This window comes from Opisthocomus hoazin, chromosome 12, assembly GCF_030867145.1.
Source record: "Opisthocomus hoazin isolate bOpiHoa1 chromosome 12, bOpiHoa1.hap1, whole genome shotgun sequence".
NCBI classification, from domain to species: Eukaryota; Metazoa; Chordata; class Aves; order Opisthocomiformes; family Opisthocomidae; genus Opisthocomus; species Opisthocomus hoazin.
This window is the reverse complement of record NC_134425.1, coordinates 22,741,997-22,756,913: the sequence shown is the minus strand read 5'-3', so window position 1 is coordinate 22,756,913 and position 14,917 is coordinate 22,741,997. Positions and strand designations below refer to the sequence as shown.

The 14,917-nt window shown below is 55.9% G+C and overlaps 1 protein-coding gene across 5 annotated transcripts in view; it reads right to left on the bottom strand.

Annotated features, from left to right (window-relative positions):
- LOC104333456 (VAC14 component of PIKFYVE complex) overlaps positions 1 to 14,917 on the bottom strand; it is a 156,169-nt gene that overhangs the window by 92,338 nt on the left and 48,914 nt on the right. For 4 of the 5 annotated variants that reach the window (XM_075434120.1, XM_075434122.1, XM_075434123.1 and 1 more), the window contains exons 24-36: positions 14,116 to 14,302; positions 12,992 to 13,201; positions 11,980 to 12,117; positions 10,637 to 10,814; positions 9,985 to 10,115; positions 9,144 to 9,277; positions 4,687 to 4,823; positions 3,707 to 3,834; positions 3,399 to 3,590; positions 2,854 to 3,003; positions 1,734 to 1,973; positions 1,286 to 1,454; positions 339 to 509 (exon numbers count right to left, since the gene is read on the bottom strand). In XM_075434120.1, the coding sequence (XP_075290235.1) occupies positions 339 to 509; positions 1,286 to 1,454; positions 1,734 to 1,973; positions 2,854 to 3,003; positions 3,399 to 3,590; positions 3,707 to 3,834; positions 4,687 to 4,823; positions 9,144 to 9,277; positions 9,985 to 10,115; positions 10,637 to 10,814; positions 11,980 to 12,117; positions 12,992 to 13,201; positions 14,116 to 14,302 (2,165 nt within the window). The remainder of the gene's footprint in view (positions 1 to 338; positions 510 to 1,285; positions 1,455 to 1,733; positions 1,974 to 2,853; positions 3,004 to 3,398; positions 3,591 to 3,706; positions 3,835 to 4,686; positions 4,824 to 9,143; positions 9,278 to 9,984; positions 10,116 to 10,636; positions 10,815 to 11,979; positions 12,118 to 12,991; positions 13,202 to 14,115; positions 14,303 to 14,917) is intronic. The other variant, XM_075434121.1, reaches the window with a different exon arrangement.

Sequence of the window (14,917 nt, the reverse complement as noted above, 5' to 3'; positions counted from 1 at the left end):
CACCACCACTGGGACTGTCTGCTAGCCTGTGCTGGTTGGCACTGTCTTGGGCAACCTCTGGGCACGGTGTGGGGGTCACTACAGGCTAGGGACTGCTGCCACGAGGCAGCATGGACACTAGGCTATGTGGTCCCACGAAGCAACAGGGACATGGCCACCCTCTTTAGGGGGAATGAGAACTTAGCCATACGGACACAAGATGAGCCACACCACTTGTACCAGCTAGGTGAAGGCCTGGGCCCGTTTCATGTACCAGCAAAGCTGTGGCTTCACTTCAACTGCTCAGCCAAGCACCATAGTCCTCCCCTCCTTGCCGCCAAGGGCTGTGGCTCACGTACCTGTCAGAGGTGCCCCGTGGACGATGACGCTGATCCCTCTACGGTTTCGGGCTGCGCGTGCTTCTGCAGAGATACTGATGCCGAGGTGGCGGGCAATGGCTCTATAGACAGGGCTGTCGTCCAGCTCCCCCGCGGCCTCCTTGCTGCCGGCGGTGCTTTGCTGATGCTCTGCTGTGCAGAACCAGGTAGAAAAAGTCAGCTTCCTGCCTACCTGTGATCCCGATCCTCCTCCCTATTCCTCTCGGATCCTGGGAGAGGAGACTGCCGAAATGACGTCACACCCGAGGTCTCTCCTTGCCCTTCCTTCAGGCTTGTGCAGATCAGGGTCTGCCCTAGATGCCAGTGAAGGCACCTGCTCTGACTATAGTAAATGGGGTGGCAGAAAGAGGAAAGAATGAACATCCAGCAATACCTAGAAGGACTGGGTCAAATCTCATTCCATGAACTGTCATCATGGTCCTCATGAGTTTGCTCCCGGGTCCTGCTGAGTAAGGGGGGGACGGGCAGAACCGGGCATTTTACCCAGTCTCAAGGGAGAGGCTCCATTTGGGTGCCAAGTGGTTATCCAACAGCTGGACGCTTTGAGAGTGTTACACCAGGAGATCTGCCTGGGCTCCCAATTCACCGTAACAGCATTTGCAAACAGCTCACAGCTTTGCCCTTAGGAGGTCACCAAAAGCCATCTCAGCTTAGTGTATCCAGAATGGTGGTAATTTAATATCCACATTAAACGCGACTGGACTGGTAGTGGCAAATTGGATATCACTCAGAATTTAAACCCAGCCGCACCTAGCCTCCCACTCCGGTGAGGAGAGTTAGAATGCAAGCAGGTTTATTTTCTGCCAAATTAACACGACAACGGGGAACAACGTCATGGAGAGCTCAGCGTCTGTGGGCTGGACTCCCTGCTGTGTCCACACTTGGGACAGTCAATGCCAAACCCTCACCGTTGTCCTGGCCTGCTGGTTCCCCAGTCTTGGACTTTGCCTGCTCATCCTGCAGCCTCTTCTGGTCCTCACAGTACTCCAGCACCTCTGGGGGTAGCTTCTCACCCGGGGCGCGTGGAGGCAGCAGCAAGGTCTTGTGGCAATCGTAGTCCTTCAGCATCCGCAGCATCTGTGCACACAGGGAAGAAAAACCATATACGAGATGCGTTTCTTGACCTTCACCACATGAACAGACTCCCCAGCCAACTCATCTTCTCCCTCCTTCCTTCCTCCCAACAACATGGACTGTCCAAGCCCCTCCTCGGCCTGCCAGCAGAGCTGGCTGACCCTGGAACATCACCAGCTTCACCCTTGGGACTGCCTCCACGTCCCTGGCCCGAGCCTGCCAATGCTGCAGTGCGGCAAAGCTACGGGAGCACGAGCATGGGGACCAGACTTTCCCTCTCACCTCCTCCTCAGCAAGGTACTGCTGGTCAAATTCCAGCGAGTAGAACTCGATGGGGAACTCGCATGGGTTCTTCACCACCACTGTCCCCTCCGCCCCACGGCTGTGCGGCAGCAGTGGTCCCAGCTCAAGCACGGCGGGGGTGAACTCCAGCTGTGGCTCCAGCCCACGCCCCGAGACCTGCAGCTGGAGGTGCTGGCTGCTCTGGTGAATGTTAATCCTCAGCTCGCTTCTGTAGGACCTCTGAAAAGAGAGAAGCACAGAAAGCTCCTCCATGAAGCCCCAGGTGACAGGGCCTCAAATTCAAGCCTTGCCCCAAGGTCAGGGGTGTTCTCAGTACCTCGAAGGTGAACGCAAACCCACTATTCCCTTATAGCTGGGGCGACAGCATCTGCATGCTGGCTCTGAGTAACTGGGATGAAGCCTGGCGTGAAGCGTAACTGGATATTTGGGCATCAGATGGATCTAGAACGGTCTATGCAATGTTTTCACCTAGTCATGAGGGAGCGCAATGCTCATCAGAAAGGTCCTACGGGTGATGTTGCCCAGGCAGAGTCCTGGCATTGCTGCACCAGGCAAACATCAGCTGTGTGAAAGAGGCAGATGACCTCTCGCTAGCTAGAAACAACGATCATTGTCTCTGCTCAGTGCTGGGCACTGCTCAAAGCCAGAGACAAGACGGTTACATCTCCACTAGCAACTAGAAGATCCCTGGGATGTTCCCAGGCACGGAAGCACTTGTGTCCACACTGTTACACACCGCCAGCTTCCAGTGGCCGCCTGCAAACTGCCTTTGGGAATGCGCTGTCATTTAATCCGACTCCCAAACTGCATGGGAACGTGCAGGCAGGCTGGGCCAGAGTCACAGGGACCACTGGCAGCACACCGCTGCAGGTGACAATCCTGCTCTGCCCAGGAGGGTGTCTGGTGGCCGGTTTGTCCCCCACGGGATTTCAAAGCCCCTCTCAGAAGGGTGTGCTGCAGGGGAAACTGAGGCACGGGGAGTAAGGGGTCTGCAGAAAGCTCTGTGTGGAGGCAGACCTCGTCTCCTCCTCCCTGCGCTGGGCTCTCATTACCACACTGTCCCACCAGACCTCCGGAGGGTGACACCCGCCAATCTCACCTGTTCTGTGGGTGTAAACCTGACTCGCACGTTGCATCGCTGTCCTGGACCGAGAGCTCCAGCCGAGGGCAGCACCTCAAAGTCACAGGGCTTGGTCTTCAACTCCCGGAGCGGCTCCCGACGCACGCTCGCTGGCAAATGCTTGTCCACCTGAGCACAAAACCCAGCTGTGTGAGGCCTCCTTGGTCTGCCAGGACAGACCCTCCGTTCCTGTGGTGCTCTGAGCTACCACCACAGTGCTGAGAGCACCCACGCCCAGGCCAGCTGCGGCCACCACTGGCCTAGAACTGAGAGAACACACGTAGGCAGGGCAAGCAGACGGGGAGGCACTGTCCTCAGAAGAGGAGGAATGGGTGAAGGGGACAGAGAAGTGAAGCATCAGCTAGTGAACAGGTCCAGGTGAAGCAGCCTTGCTCTGTGCCCTCTAAAGCTTCCTCAGACGAGCTGCAGCCCAAGTGCTCAGGCAGCCACAGGGGCAGAAAAGGCAAGAAAGGCAAAGAAAACCCAACCAAGAAGTTACACGTCACCTACTGCTTGTGCATTACCTTCTTGACAGGTTCATTCACGGTGATGAACCATTTACAAGGGATCTGGAGCTGATTGTGGAGCTGGATGGTTTCTTCCCGGCACTGCCCACACTGGACAGCGGAGAACTCCAGACTGTCCTTGGAGAGGCACAGGGATGGCACGGCCACGTTGGCACGGAGACGGACGCAAAACGTGGGGCCTCTGGCTACCTAGGGAAGGACAGAGCATCCAGCTGAGAGCCTGAGTGACATCTGCTGCTGTCCCCAACCTGCTGCCTGCCCCGCAAGGTGGTGCGGGCACAGGGAGGTGAGGAAGCGTGCGGTACCTTGATGGGCAGGAGCACATCCACCTCTCCCAGCGGCAGGTTGGCACTCTGTGGGTCAAAGCGCACTTCAAAGGTCTTGGTCTCACAGCAGGGCAGGTGCTTCACGCGGTCCAGCTCCACGTGGAAACCTTGAGGAGACGAACATAAAGCAGCTGAGATGGACACGCAATCCACGTGAATCAGCGTTAAGGCCATACGTGTCTCCCGGCTGGCAGCTCTGTGAAGGACCCCTTTGCATCTACGGAGAAGCCTGCCGCTCCTTCTCCCTTATCACCGTGCAAGGAGAAAGGGTTTCGACGGCCAGAATCCAACACCCACGTGGTAAAAAGGAAATTGATCTGTCGAGGAGCTCCAGCAATTCCTTCATCAGGCCTCCCAGGGAAGGATTCACAGATCTCTCCACAGGAGAATTTCCAACTAAGGTTCCCCCATGCTGTGGTGCTCCCTGGAAAACAACTTCAAGGAGACACCTGACCACCCTTCAGACACAGCGAGTCACCATTTGATGGTACTGCACCCTCACCTCAGGGCCTGTTTCAGAAGCCTATTTTGATATAACAGAGGGCCTCACAGGCTGCTTTCTCAACAAAGGCTGAACAGAAGTGCTATCACATTATGAGCTTTGAAAAAAGCCCTTGCAAACCACAACAGGTCCGTCCCTTTGCAACACAAGCCCAAGGAGAGCACAACGAAACTCAGCTGATGCTCATGGTAGCCAAGAGCAGAAGATGCTGGGAGGTGACCAAGGTGATCAGCCCCTCTAGCCCCTGCAATGAGGTGGGGTAGGCCAGTCACAGGCAGGACAGGTCTCTGGGTACTGCTGACCAGAACTCTGGGTCTAAAGTGCGAGGCAGAGGGGCCCAAGGAGCACAAAGCTAGATGAACAAGCACTCAAAAAACACCCCTTGTCCCGTGGCTTAAGCTGAGCTGTCAGAGACAGCTCCTTCAAGCCCACGGGAAGTCTCTCCAGCACCCGTTACCTGTGCCACGCAGGACCCGTGTATTGGCGTGGAAGGACACAGGGAACTGCCCAGTGTTGGTGACCTTCACGATGTGCGTCTGGATGCTCCCAAGAATGATGTAGCCAAAGTCCAGGATGTACTCGGGCAGCTCAGCTCTGAAAGGAGGAGAGACAGTCCTTTAACCACAGCCTGGGCACATTTCCAAGTGGATGGAAGAGGCAAATCAAGTGGGTATTTCTCTATTCACTGCTGTAGAAACTCAACCCAAGCCCATGAAACCCAAGGCCTGACCACCTGGTAGTAAGACTTTGCTAAGTCACTGGGAGCGTAGGTCCTAGGTTTTGTGTGGATAGTTAGGGCCTGGCGGTCGGAAGATGTCGTGCTGTACGGAAAGGTAGGCCCCCCCTCCTCTCCTGATAACCAGTAGCGTTTAGCCCATAGGTGTAAGCAGACGGAAGTGACGCTGTAAACCTAAGCTATATAATACTGTGCTACCCGTCAATAAACGCCATTTGCCGTCCACCACATTGGTGTCTGCGAGCTGATGGCCCGAGCGGCCTGGGGTTGGTCGCCGTGCCGTTCCTGAACCAGGTCGCCACGCCGACAAAGGCAACAAGTGGTGCCGAAACCCGGGAAAGACTCGCCTGGAATCGGGTGAACGGCGGCCGGAGCGGCAGGACCAGCCCGGCGGGGAGGACGCTCCCGGACCAACAAGGAGGATGGAAGCCCTTGTGAAGGTCGTATCGCAATTACATAAGCAGTGGGGAATTGATTGTAAGCCCAAAGATTTTACGCTCGCAGTTGCGAGGCTTTTGCAAATTGGGGTCATTGACCAGCCGGTGGATATTCTCCACCCTGAGGTGTGGGATAAGTGCACTAAAGCGTTAGCCGAGGAAACGATGTCCTCGGGTTGTGGGAAAAAGCTTAAGTCGTGGGGGAAAGTCGTGCAGGCCCTGCAGAAAGCTATACAAGAGCAGGAGACCTGGAAGGCGGCAAAGAACTGTTTGTTAGCTACCCCAAAATTGGGAATCGGGGCAGCTACACAGACTTCGCACCCCCCAGACGATAACGGTTCTGCTGAGCCTAAAAATCAGCAAGAGGGCGACACGTCCCCTCAACTCCCGGACCCCGATCCGCTTACGGAGGGAGAGAAACAAGCTAAATCCTTCTGGGGCGGGTTAGCCGAGGAGGCTAGGGGCGCCGCGAAAGAAACAGAGTCTGATAAAGTCTGGGCCACACCACCGCCCTATGCGCCCCAAGATGGCACCGAGCACAAAGGGGAAAGGCGGGATGAAAATTCCTTTGGTGATAACAGGGAGGAAGCGCTAAAGTTATCAAGCGCACACAAAGGCGAGGCGGAGGAGAACAGGGGGGAGAGGAGCGGTAGGAGCGACCTAGAAGGGGAAAGGGGGGCCAGCGGGGGGCAGAGAGCCAACCGGCGCGTGCATTTCAAAAGGTGCGCCTGTGAGGTGGGCACCCCGCCGAGCAGAGGGCGGGGCGGGCCCGGGCGGGGGGAGGAGCGGCCCGCCCATAGGGGAGGGGGCCAGAGCTCGGCAAAAATGTACTGGAGACCGGAAGTAACCAGTCAGTCGAGTTCCGACTCCGAATCAGACACTAGCGGGGATGAGTGGCTCGTAACTAATTTAAGTTTAGAAGAGAAGAAAACAAAGATAAATAAAGTCAAGAGCCAAAATATCCCCATCCAAATTAAAGAGAAACCGCGAGGGGGAGAAATCCCTCTCACGGACTGGAGGAAAATAAAGATTACGTGCGCCGACTGGACCCCATCGGCTGCACTAGCGTTCCCGGTCCGGGTGACGGACGGGGGACAGAGGGTCCACACACCGATAAACCCTAAGGATATACAAGCGATTGTTAAGGCAATCGCAGATAAAGGCCTTAATTCTGCCATTGTCTCCGCCCTCATAGATGGTGTCTTCGGGGGAGACGATATGCTCCCGTTCGATATAAAACAAACTTGTAGATTGATCTTTGACGGGGCAGGGATGATCGTTTTTAAACAAGAATGGGAGGACAACTGTGCGAGGCAATTGGCCCAAGTAACTGGGGCAGACCATCCACTGCATGGCTCCAGCCTGCAGCGGTTAATGGGCACAGATCCCACAATGATTACTCCCCAGGCACAAGCCCAGGGCCTGCGGGCCCATGAAGTCATTACAACTACTCGTGCGGCCAGAGAAGCTATTCGCATAGCCTCTAGAGTCATTGCCAAACCATCGCCATGGTCCACAATTAAGCAAAGTGAAAGTGAGAGTTTCACAACATTTGTGGATCGTCTCCAAGCAGCGGTCGATTCATCAGCCTTGCCTGTGGAGGCAAAAGGCCCGGTCGTAGCAGAATGTTTACATCAGCAGTGTAATTCAACAACCAAAGAAATCCTGCGATCACTATCAGCGGGGTCGAGTATCGCAGACATGATTAAGCATGTCGCGAAGGAAGAGCATCTAACCCCGATCCAGGTGGCTGTTCGCACCATACTAGCCAGAGTAAAACTAATGAAAACTGTGAGTTTTTGTTCACAGGACCGGATCATCGGACACCCCCGTAACCCGTATACCCCGGTGACCAAAGAAGATGACAAGTCAGCAAACGTTCTGTCCAAGCCTGGAAGTTCCTCACTATCAGAAGTTGTGTTACAAAATAGGAGGGGAATGGATATTCTTTTCTTGCGACAGGGAGGCCTCTGCGCTGCATTAGGGGAAGAGTGCTGTTTTTATGCTGATCACACCGGAGTAGTCAGAGATACCATGGCCAAACTTAGAGAAGGTCTAGAAAAAAGAAAAAGAGACAAAGAAGCCCAACAAGGATGGTTTGAGTCGTGGTTTAACCATTCGCCATGGTTAACCACCCTGATATCCACCTTGATAGGGCCGATTGCGATGATCGTAATGACACTAATTTTTGGACCCTGTATACTGAACAAGATCGTGTCATTCGTCAAGAGTCGGCTAGAGAAAGTTAACATCATGTTCGTAGAACACCAACAACTGCTTTAAAAATGTACCTACCCAGTGTTACCCTCAATCGTCCCTAAAAGTTAACTTCTACCTGTTTACTGTGCCTTATGTTTTCTATTCAAGTTTATAGCATATACTTTTTAACACTACTGTACAATATAGAATAAGAATAACAATAGAATTTTTAAGATTATATTTTAGCTAATTTACAAATGCATTTGTCTAAGGTACCTTATCTTTGTAATCGTAAGATTTTAATATTTACATTTTTTAAATTGTAGTTCAGGTTAAGTAAGGTTAAGTCTGGCCAGATATTAAGTTTAAGTCTTAAGGTTAAGTATTAACACTTTTATATTTTATATTAACCTATTTAGTTAAGCATAAGGAGGGGGGAAATGTGGATAGTTAGGGCCTGGCGGTCGGAAGATGTCGTGCTGTACGGAAAGGTAGGCCCCCCCTCCTCTCCTGATAACCAGTAGCGTTTAGCCCATAGGTGTAAGCAGATGGAAGTGACGCTGTAAACCTAAGCTATATAATACTGTGCTACCCGTCAATAAACGCCATTTGCCGTCCACCACATTGGTGTCTGCGAGCTGATGGCCCGAGCGGCCTGGGGTTGGTCGCCGTGCCGTTCCTGAACCAGGTCGCCACGCCGACAAAGGCAACAGTTTTGTCAGCTAACAATGGCACCTTCAAATAAAATTACTTTAAAATGGATACTGGTCACAGCTTCTCTGCTACGAAAAGCCATGGTAGCTAAGGCCACTGGACCTCCACTGGTCTCAATGAAACTGCTAAGCCTGGCATACAGCCCAAGCCTGAAATTGCTTCGGGACCTTGTCATAAGATATGCCTGCGCAGGAAATCTTCGCCGCTCTGCAACCAGATCTGTCCCCAAAGCAGCACCAGTAAACGCAGTAATCGGCACCTACAAGGTTCACGGGAAGGTCCTTTTCCAGAGCAATCCCACTCAGGAAAGCACATAAATCATCTGTTTTGTAGAGCATCTTCTTCCTGAACTGGAGCCTACCACACCTGCGCCCCATCATGAAGGAGCAACAGGAAGGACCAAGTCACCTAGCTAAGCCCTCCAGTTCCACCAGCACCCAGGCCACCTGGTTTGGGGTTTGTCAAGGGTTTGCCAACCTGCTCTCATTGCTTAGTGTGCTCTGTTCGTTAGAACAAAGACGCTAGCTTTGAGCTGCCTCTTCCAGAGCTGGTCAGCAGGGATGGCGCCTGTGCTCTCTGGCAGGGCTTGATGGCCTGCGCTGGACCCCCCTCAGAACAGAACCCAGCACCTGTGGGGAGCTGAGCACCTCCAAAGCTGAGGGTGGCTCTGTGGAAGTGAGGACACACCGCTGCTGACAGGCAGCAGGCTCAGGCCCTTTCTGCAGCCCCCAGCTACTCCCAGCTCTGCAGACAGAAGGAGCTCGCAGGAGCACTGCTGGGTGGTACCCTCGGGGCACCTGGAGATAGGCTATGGGAGTCCCCACTAACTTGAGAAGCCTCCGACGAGCATGCTGGTCAAAGGCAGTGTCCTCTGGGTGACCGGAGGCCAGAGCTTTCTGCTGCTCCAGGGCATGTTCCTCTAGCAGCATCTGCTCCATCTGCATCTGCAGCCGAGTGTCCAGCTGAGGGAAGGAAGGGAAAGACAGTGGCTGGTTGGCAAAGGTCCCTCCTGAGGCACAGGCCTGTCTTCGAAAGAGGATCCCATCCTGCTCTTGCTGAGAGGGGTGACGGGGTCCCCCTGGGTCGCTGCTCAGCGCCTGTGACACCTCCTGCTCTCTTAGGTAGGACCTTCTCTCAAGGGAAATGAACTCCTGCATCTTCACCTGCCCAGTCACTATCACAAAAGCTCAGCTGGTCAGACAGACAGACAGACAAGCCAGGAACCTCCCAGAGCTCCAAGTACTGGCCTGCCTCTAGCCAGTGCCAAAGCAGCTTGGACAAAGCTCTCTTGGAAAGGGAACCACCACACAGCTGGTGCCTCCTGGAGACAAGCGCTGACAGCACAGTCCCAGGGCGCAGCCAGCTCTGCAAACCTGGCAGGGCTGGGCTGTGAGCAACAAACCCCCCAGCGATGACCTGCAGCCCCAGCGCCAGCACCAGAAATTCAAGCCCTTGAGCACAGTCTGCAGGATCTCTCCCCGGGGCAGTCAGGAAGCTCACGCATCTACGAGAGGGACAACTGCCAGAGGTGGGCAGAGCTGAGCTGATGCATGGCCAGGGAGGACCCAAGTGCCAGCAGGACACCGGGAAGCCTGCTGCAGGGCGCAAGGGGACCAAAGGACGCAGGGGGAGGGTGGCACATGCCGAACGGGGCAGCGGCTGTCCTCACCACGGTGCCCGAGTCGTCCGTGGGTGGCTCCGTGGCTGCAGCCTCCCCCAGAACAACTGCTTCACCTCTATGGCCGTTGTCTTCCAGCTTTTCCTTCACCTCCTTGAGGATCTTCTCATATTTTTCCTTTCCTGGATGAAGAAAACATCCACAAACAGAAGCGTGGGCACAGTGCCATTCCCATTTAAGCTGGGAAGCCCCGAAGCCCCCAGTGACGCCCTCTCCCAGACACACACTCCTCCAGCCATGTATGGCAAGCGGATGCTGCTCTCCTCTCTGAATCCTGACGTTCACTCCCACCCACCTTCCTCCACACACAGCAGCATCTCTCACCCTGTGCAACGTGATGCAAATCCAACGTTGCCAAAATCCCTGCCAGCCTGTATTACGGCTTTCCCGAGCGTTTCTGTCTAGCCATCATCTTTCCAGGGCTCGCACAGATACGCTGGCAAGCTCTGCAGGATGGTTCCTGGGACAAAGCCCACATGGGCTCGTCTGCTGGAGACTCAGGAAGCAACCGGAGGGCTGAGTGTTGGTCCAACAGCCCTGAAACCTCTAGGCTTGGTGGAGGTGGCTGTGAGCTGCCCCGTGGGCATACGGCAGGGGGGACAAACTAGAAGACGTTCCTGGGGAGCAGACTGGCACTGCTCACCTTTGATGTTCCTAGGCAGGTCCAAGCAGATCCTGGGAAAGCTGCCCTCTCCTTTCAGGGAGATTTCTGCTGGCTCTAGATGACCCACTTGGAGCCGGAAAGTCCTGCAGAAGACTCCAGGCATTCCTGGCAGGTAACAGACTTTCAGCACTTGCTCCTTGCCAGGTCCAATGTAACCCTGCAGAGCACGGCAGAACAGGGAGGGAACGCATCAGAGAGGGTTTGCTGGAAGGACGGCTCACACGACAGATGTGCCGAGAAGAACAGACAGGTTCTTCTCTATCAGAAAACGTCAGACAACATCACTTTCTAGCTTTCTCATATCCAAAACCTCGAGTCTGCTACGCCGGGATGCGGTATGTCCTCATCACACGTGCGGTCCCACAGCACAGACCCTCCTTTGCTCAGCACGAGCAAGCTCTTCTGCTAACGGTGCTCACCCTCTGCTAGCAAGAGCCAGCCGGAATAAAGAAAAGCTCTGTCACCAGCCGCTGCAGAAGCTGCGTGGAGTGCCCGCGCTCTCCGCAGGGCCAGCAGCTCCTGCCCCAGCACAGCAGTGGCTCCCAGGCTGCTGTCAAAGGGCCTGACCCTACCCAAACACCTCCAGCCCGTGCAGTCACACCCAGGCTGGAGGAGCCCACCCAGGCTCACGGCCACCTGCACACACACAGCTCTGCAAACGCCGGCCAAGCTGCCAGCGCTGAGGACGCCGTCGCAGCAACCTCTGCATGGGGCCAAGCCGAGCTGTGTCTTCAGAAGCTCGCAGGGAGAGGGCATCAGCGCCTCAGCCCTTGGAGGAGACGGGCATGAAGAAACCCGAAAGCCATTTGGCTTCCCTTTCCCACTGCGAACAGGGACAAAGATCGGAAGGCTGCTTCAGCTCGAAGGCGTCCACGCAGGGCTGGGAAGCTGGGATGGTGGGATGCTGCCAACCCCGCTCCTCGCTGTGCCAGCCCTGCTCCTCCCCGGCCCCCTCGCTGCCCACAGCGCTGCTGCAAAGCTGGAGGGGCAAGGGACCGGGGCAGGGGCTGTCACAACTCCTGGCAAAGCAGCTTCGTGCCCAAGCAAAACAGGATTCAAGTCTCCCCTGGGCAGTGCTGGCAAGGGGCAGGCAGGGTTTGTTACGGGCAGGGACAAGTTGCAAATCCCGTCCGATCATGGAGCTGCTTCACGCGCCTGCTTCGCCTTCTCTGCCCGCCAGCAGCAATTGCTTACGGCCCTGTCTCCCCCAGCTGCTTTTAGGGTTTTTTTCTTCTGTTTTCTTCTGGTTTTCCCCCATAACACTCTCCCGGGCAGCTGGACGCAGGGCCAGGGTTAATCCCTTGTGCTACCTCTGTACTCACCGTGCTGGGCACGACCAGGGGCACGCCGGGCAGAGGGCCGTCGGCAGCGGCCGCGCTGGCGTCGAGCACCACGTAGGTGAATCCCATCTTGCCGCTGTTCTGCAGGGTGACCTCTGCTTCGGTGACTTCGTTAAACAGCTGAAGGGAGGACAGAGGAGTGGGGAGCTGAAGACACAGCTCTGAGGCCAGGAACGTCCTCCCGCTTTCGTTGGGATGAGAGCAAATGAACACAAGGCAGGAGAGAAGCAGGGGCAGAGGAGCTCTGGGCTCTTGGCTTGGGAACCCACAGGGTACCTCTCAGCCCCACACAGGGACAGATACTTCTGGCAGCATGCAGAGGGGCAATGCCAACCACATCAAGACCAGCTCTAAAGAAACCAAAGCGGATACAAGCCCTTCGCGCTTCAAGGTGTCACTTCACAGCTGGCTGAAACAGAGGAGGTGGCATCAAGACATTGCAGAAAAGGCACCTGCACACAAGGATTTGCAGAGCTTGCAGGGACAGCAAAAGGGAGACGGTGCCACACGTCTGTGCCAACAGCTGGAAGCATCTGTGGGGTATTTAACCAAAAATGAATAAAGTGGGGATTACGCTGGGACATTCTTTCCAGCTACAGCGACTGGAAGCCCAAGGTGACTTCCTCCCTGGTTTATTTTGTGGATTAATCAAGAGCGTTACAAGAGAGCATCTCCTCAGACCTCAGGCGTTAGCTGCAGATCAGCGGATGGATGTCCCGGGGCACATCCCTCTGGAGATCACCGCTGGGACCCTGCCTGCCCCAGGAGGCAGCAGTAGGTACCTTGCAGAGGAGGAATTCCCCGCTCTGGAGGGGGTGGAGATGGCCATTAAAAACCAGCTTGGATGCAGGACGTTTGACTCAAAGTTTGTAATTCCAAGCCACAGAGCTAACAAAGTAGCTGGGAAGGGGAGAGAGCCCCAGACCTAGGTGGGCAGCAACCCGTCGGTGCTGGTTTCAAGACAAGGACCTCTGCCAAGAGAAGTGTGCGGTACCTGGAGCCCGCAGTCGATCTCCGTGACGTCTAGGCGGTAGTGGATGAGCGAAGCCTCCCCGCTCAGCGCGATCTCATAGGTCGGGCCTCCCTCTACCCGGCACAGCGCCGTGACATGGGCGACGATGTTGGTGTGGCCGAAGAAGATGAAGGCGACCCGCTGGCTCTCGCCCGGCTGCAGCACACCGAACAGCGGCAGGATGTCGAAAACCTGCAGGGAGGGGAGGAGAGATCAAGATGTCAGGCAGCAAAATGAATGCAGAAGAGCAGCCATGGCTTGGAGCAAGGCGCAGACGTGGCTGGAGGGACCTCTTCCTCAAACACAGGCAAAATCATTCTCATCTCATCCTGCACACGCTATACTTTCCAGTGGAGGAACCATGGGAAAAATCTTCACAGAATCACAGAATGGTAGAGGTTGGCAGGGACCTCTGTGGGTCACCCAGTCCAACCCCCTGCCAAAGCAGGGTCACCCAGAGCAGGCTGCACAGCACCGCGTCCAGGCGGGTCTTGAATATCTCCAGAAAAGGAGACTCCACAGCCTTCCTGGGCAGCCTGGGCCAGGGCTCCATCACCCTCAGGGGGAAGAAGTTCTTCCTCGTGTTCAGGTGGAACCTCCTAGGCTTCAGTTTGTGCCCGTTGCCCCTTGTCCCACTACTGGGCACCACAGAAAAGCGAGGAGGAAGAGACCGCAGTTTGGCAAAGTCTTGTTTTATACAAGACAGCTCTGTGGCTGTCACTGCAGTACGGGGTCTCGGTGAAGGCAGAGACGTGGCAATGGGTGGCTCTAGCTGGGGCTGAGAAGGTGGGATGTGAAGCTCGGTGCTTGGCACGGCTCGACACAGGAAACTGAAAACCTTCGCATCACCATGCAGATAAAAGCCTCATTTTACATTGTAAAGGAACAAGAGAAAAAAATCCCCCACCCAGCATAGGTCAGGAGGACCTGAGTGGGCTTCTCCGAGCAAAACTCTCCCACTTCTCCCTCCCTAGAAGCCCCGTGTCCAGCCCGCTCTCGGGGCACGTGACAGCACAGCAGCAAAACGGGCGCTCGGCACCAGCACGGCTTTTCCCTGGCAAGCTGGGGGAGGCAACGCAAGCAGCAGGTCCACAAGAACAATCTACCTGTGCCTCCAAGGAGTCATCTGCTGGCTCTCGGGCAGGATCCCCCGCCGCTCCCAGGGCTTTGGCTGGCTCCTCCGCACCCCCGTCGCTGGAGCTGCCCTCCGCAGACACCGAGTGCTCCGACTGGGCTCCCTCCTCCTTCGGCGCTTGGGGTTTGGTGAAGAATTTCGGTGCTGGAGGGCTGAACCTGGAAAATAACAGAACTCTGATCACGGACCCGCAGTGGGAGGCAGAGAAGCCTGCATGAGCAGCTCCTGGGCAGGATGCGGCCCCTGGGAGGGCACTGGCGGTGCGAGCTCAGCGATGGTCTGACCCAGCAGCTCTGAAACCAGAACGGAGCAGGCCAACGCTTGGGGCTGCCCCGGGACGATGCTGGGACAGCGGCGGTGCAGGCAGCTGGCTGCAAGGAGACGTGGGAGAGGACAGAGGCGAGCGGGCCTTGCGCGAAGGCACAAGGTGCTGCGGGAAAGGAAGAGACAGACAAACTGGGCAAAATGGGGAGACCGAGGTGCAAAGGGACAGACCCAGTGACCCAGTCCAGACCCACCAGTGCCTTCCTGACAGCACCCACCATGCTGTCCCCATCCAGAGGGACAAAGTGAGAAATCTTGCAGCTCTACCAGATGTTTATCCTGAATATTTCCCCTAACGATTCCCTGCAGCTGCAGGTCGGCACGAGCAAGCGGCGACGCTTTCTCTCAGCGCCACAAGGCAGAGCAGCGATGGAGCCCGCAGCTTGCCGTGCCCTGACCCCGGCAGAGCCCAGCACCGCGCAGGGGCACCCACGGAGCCCGTCTCGGGG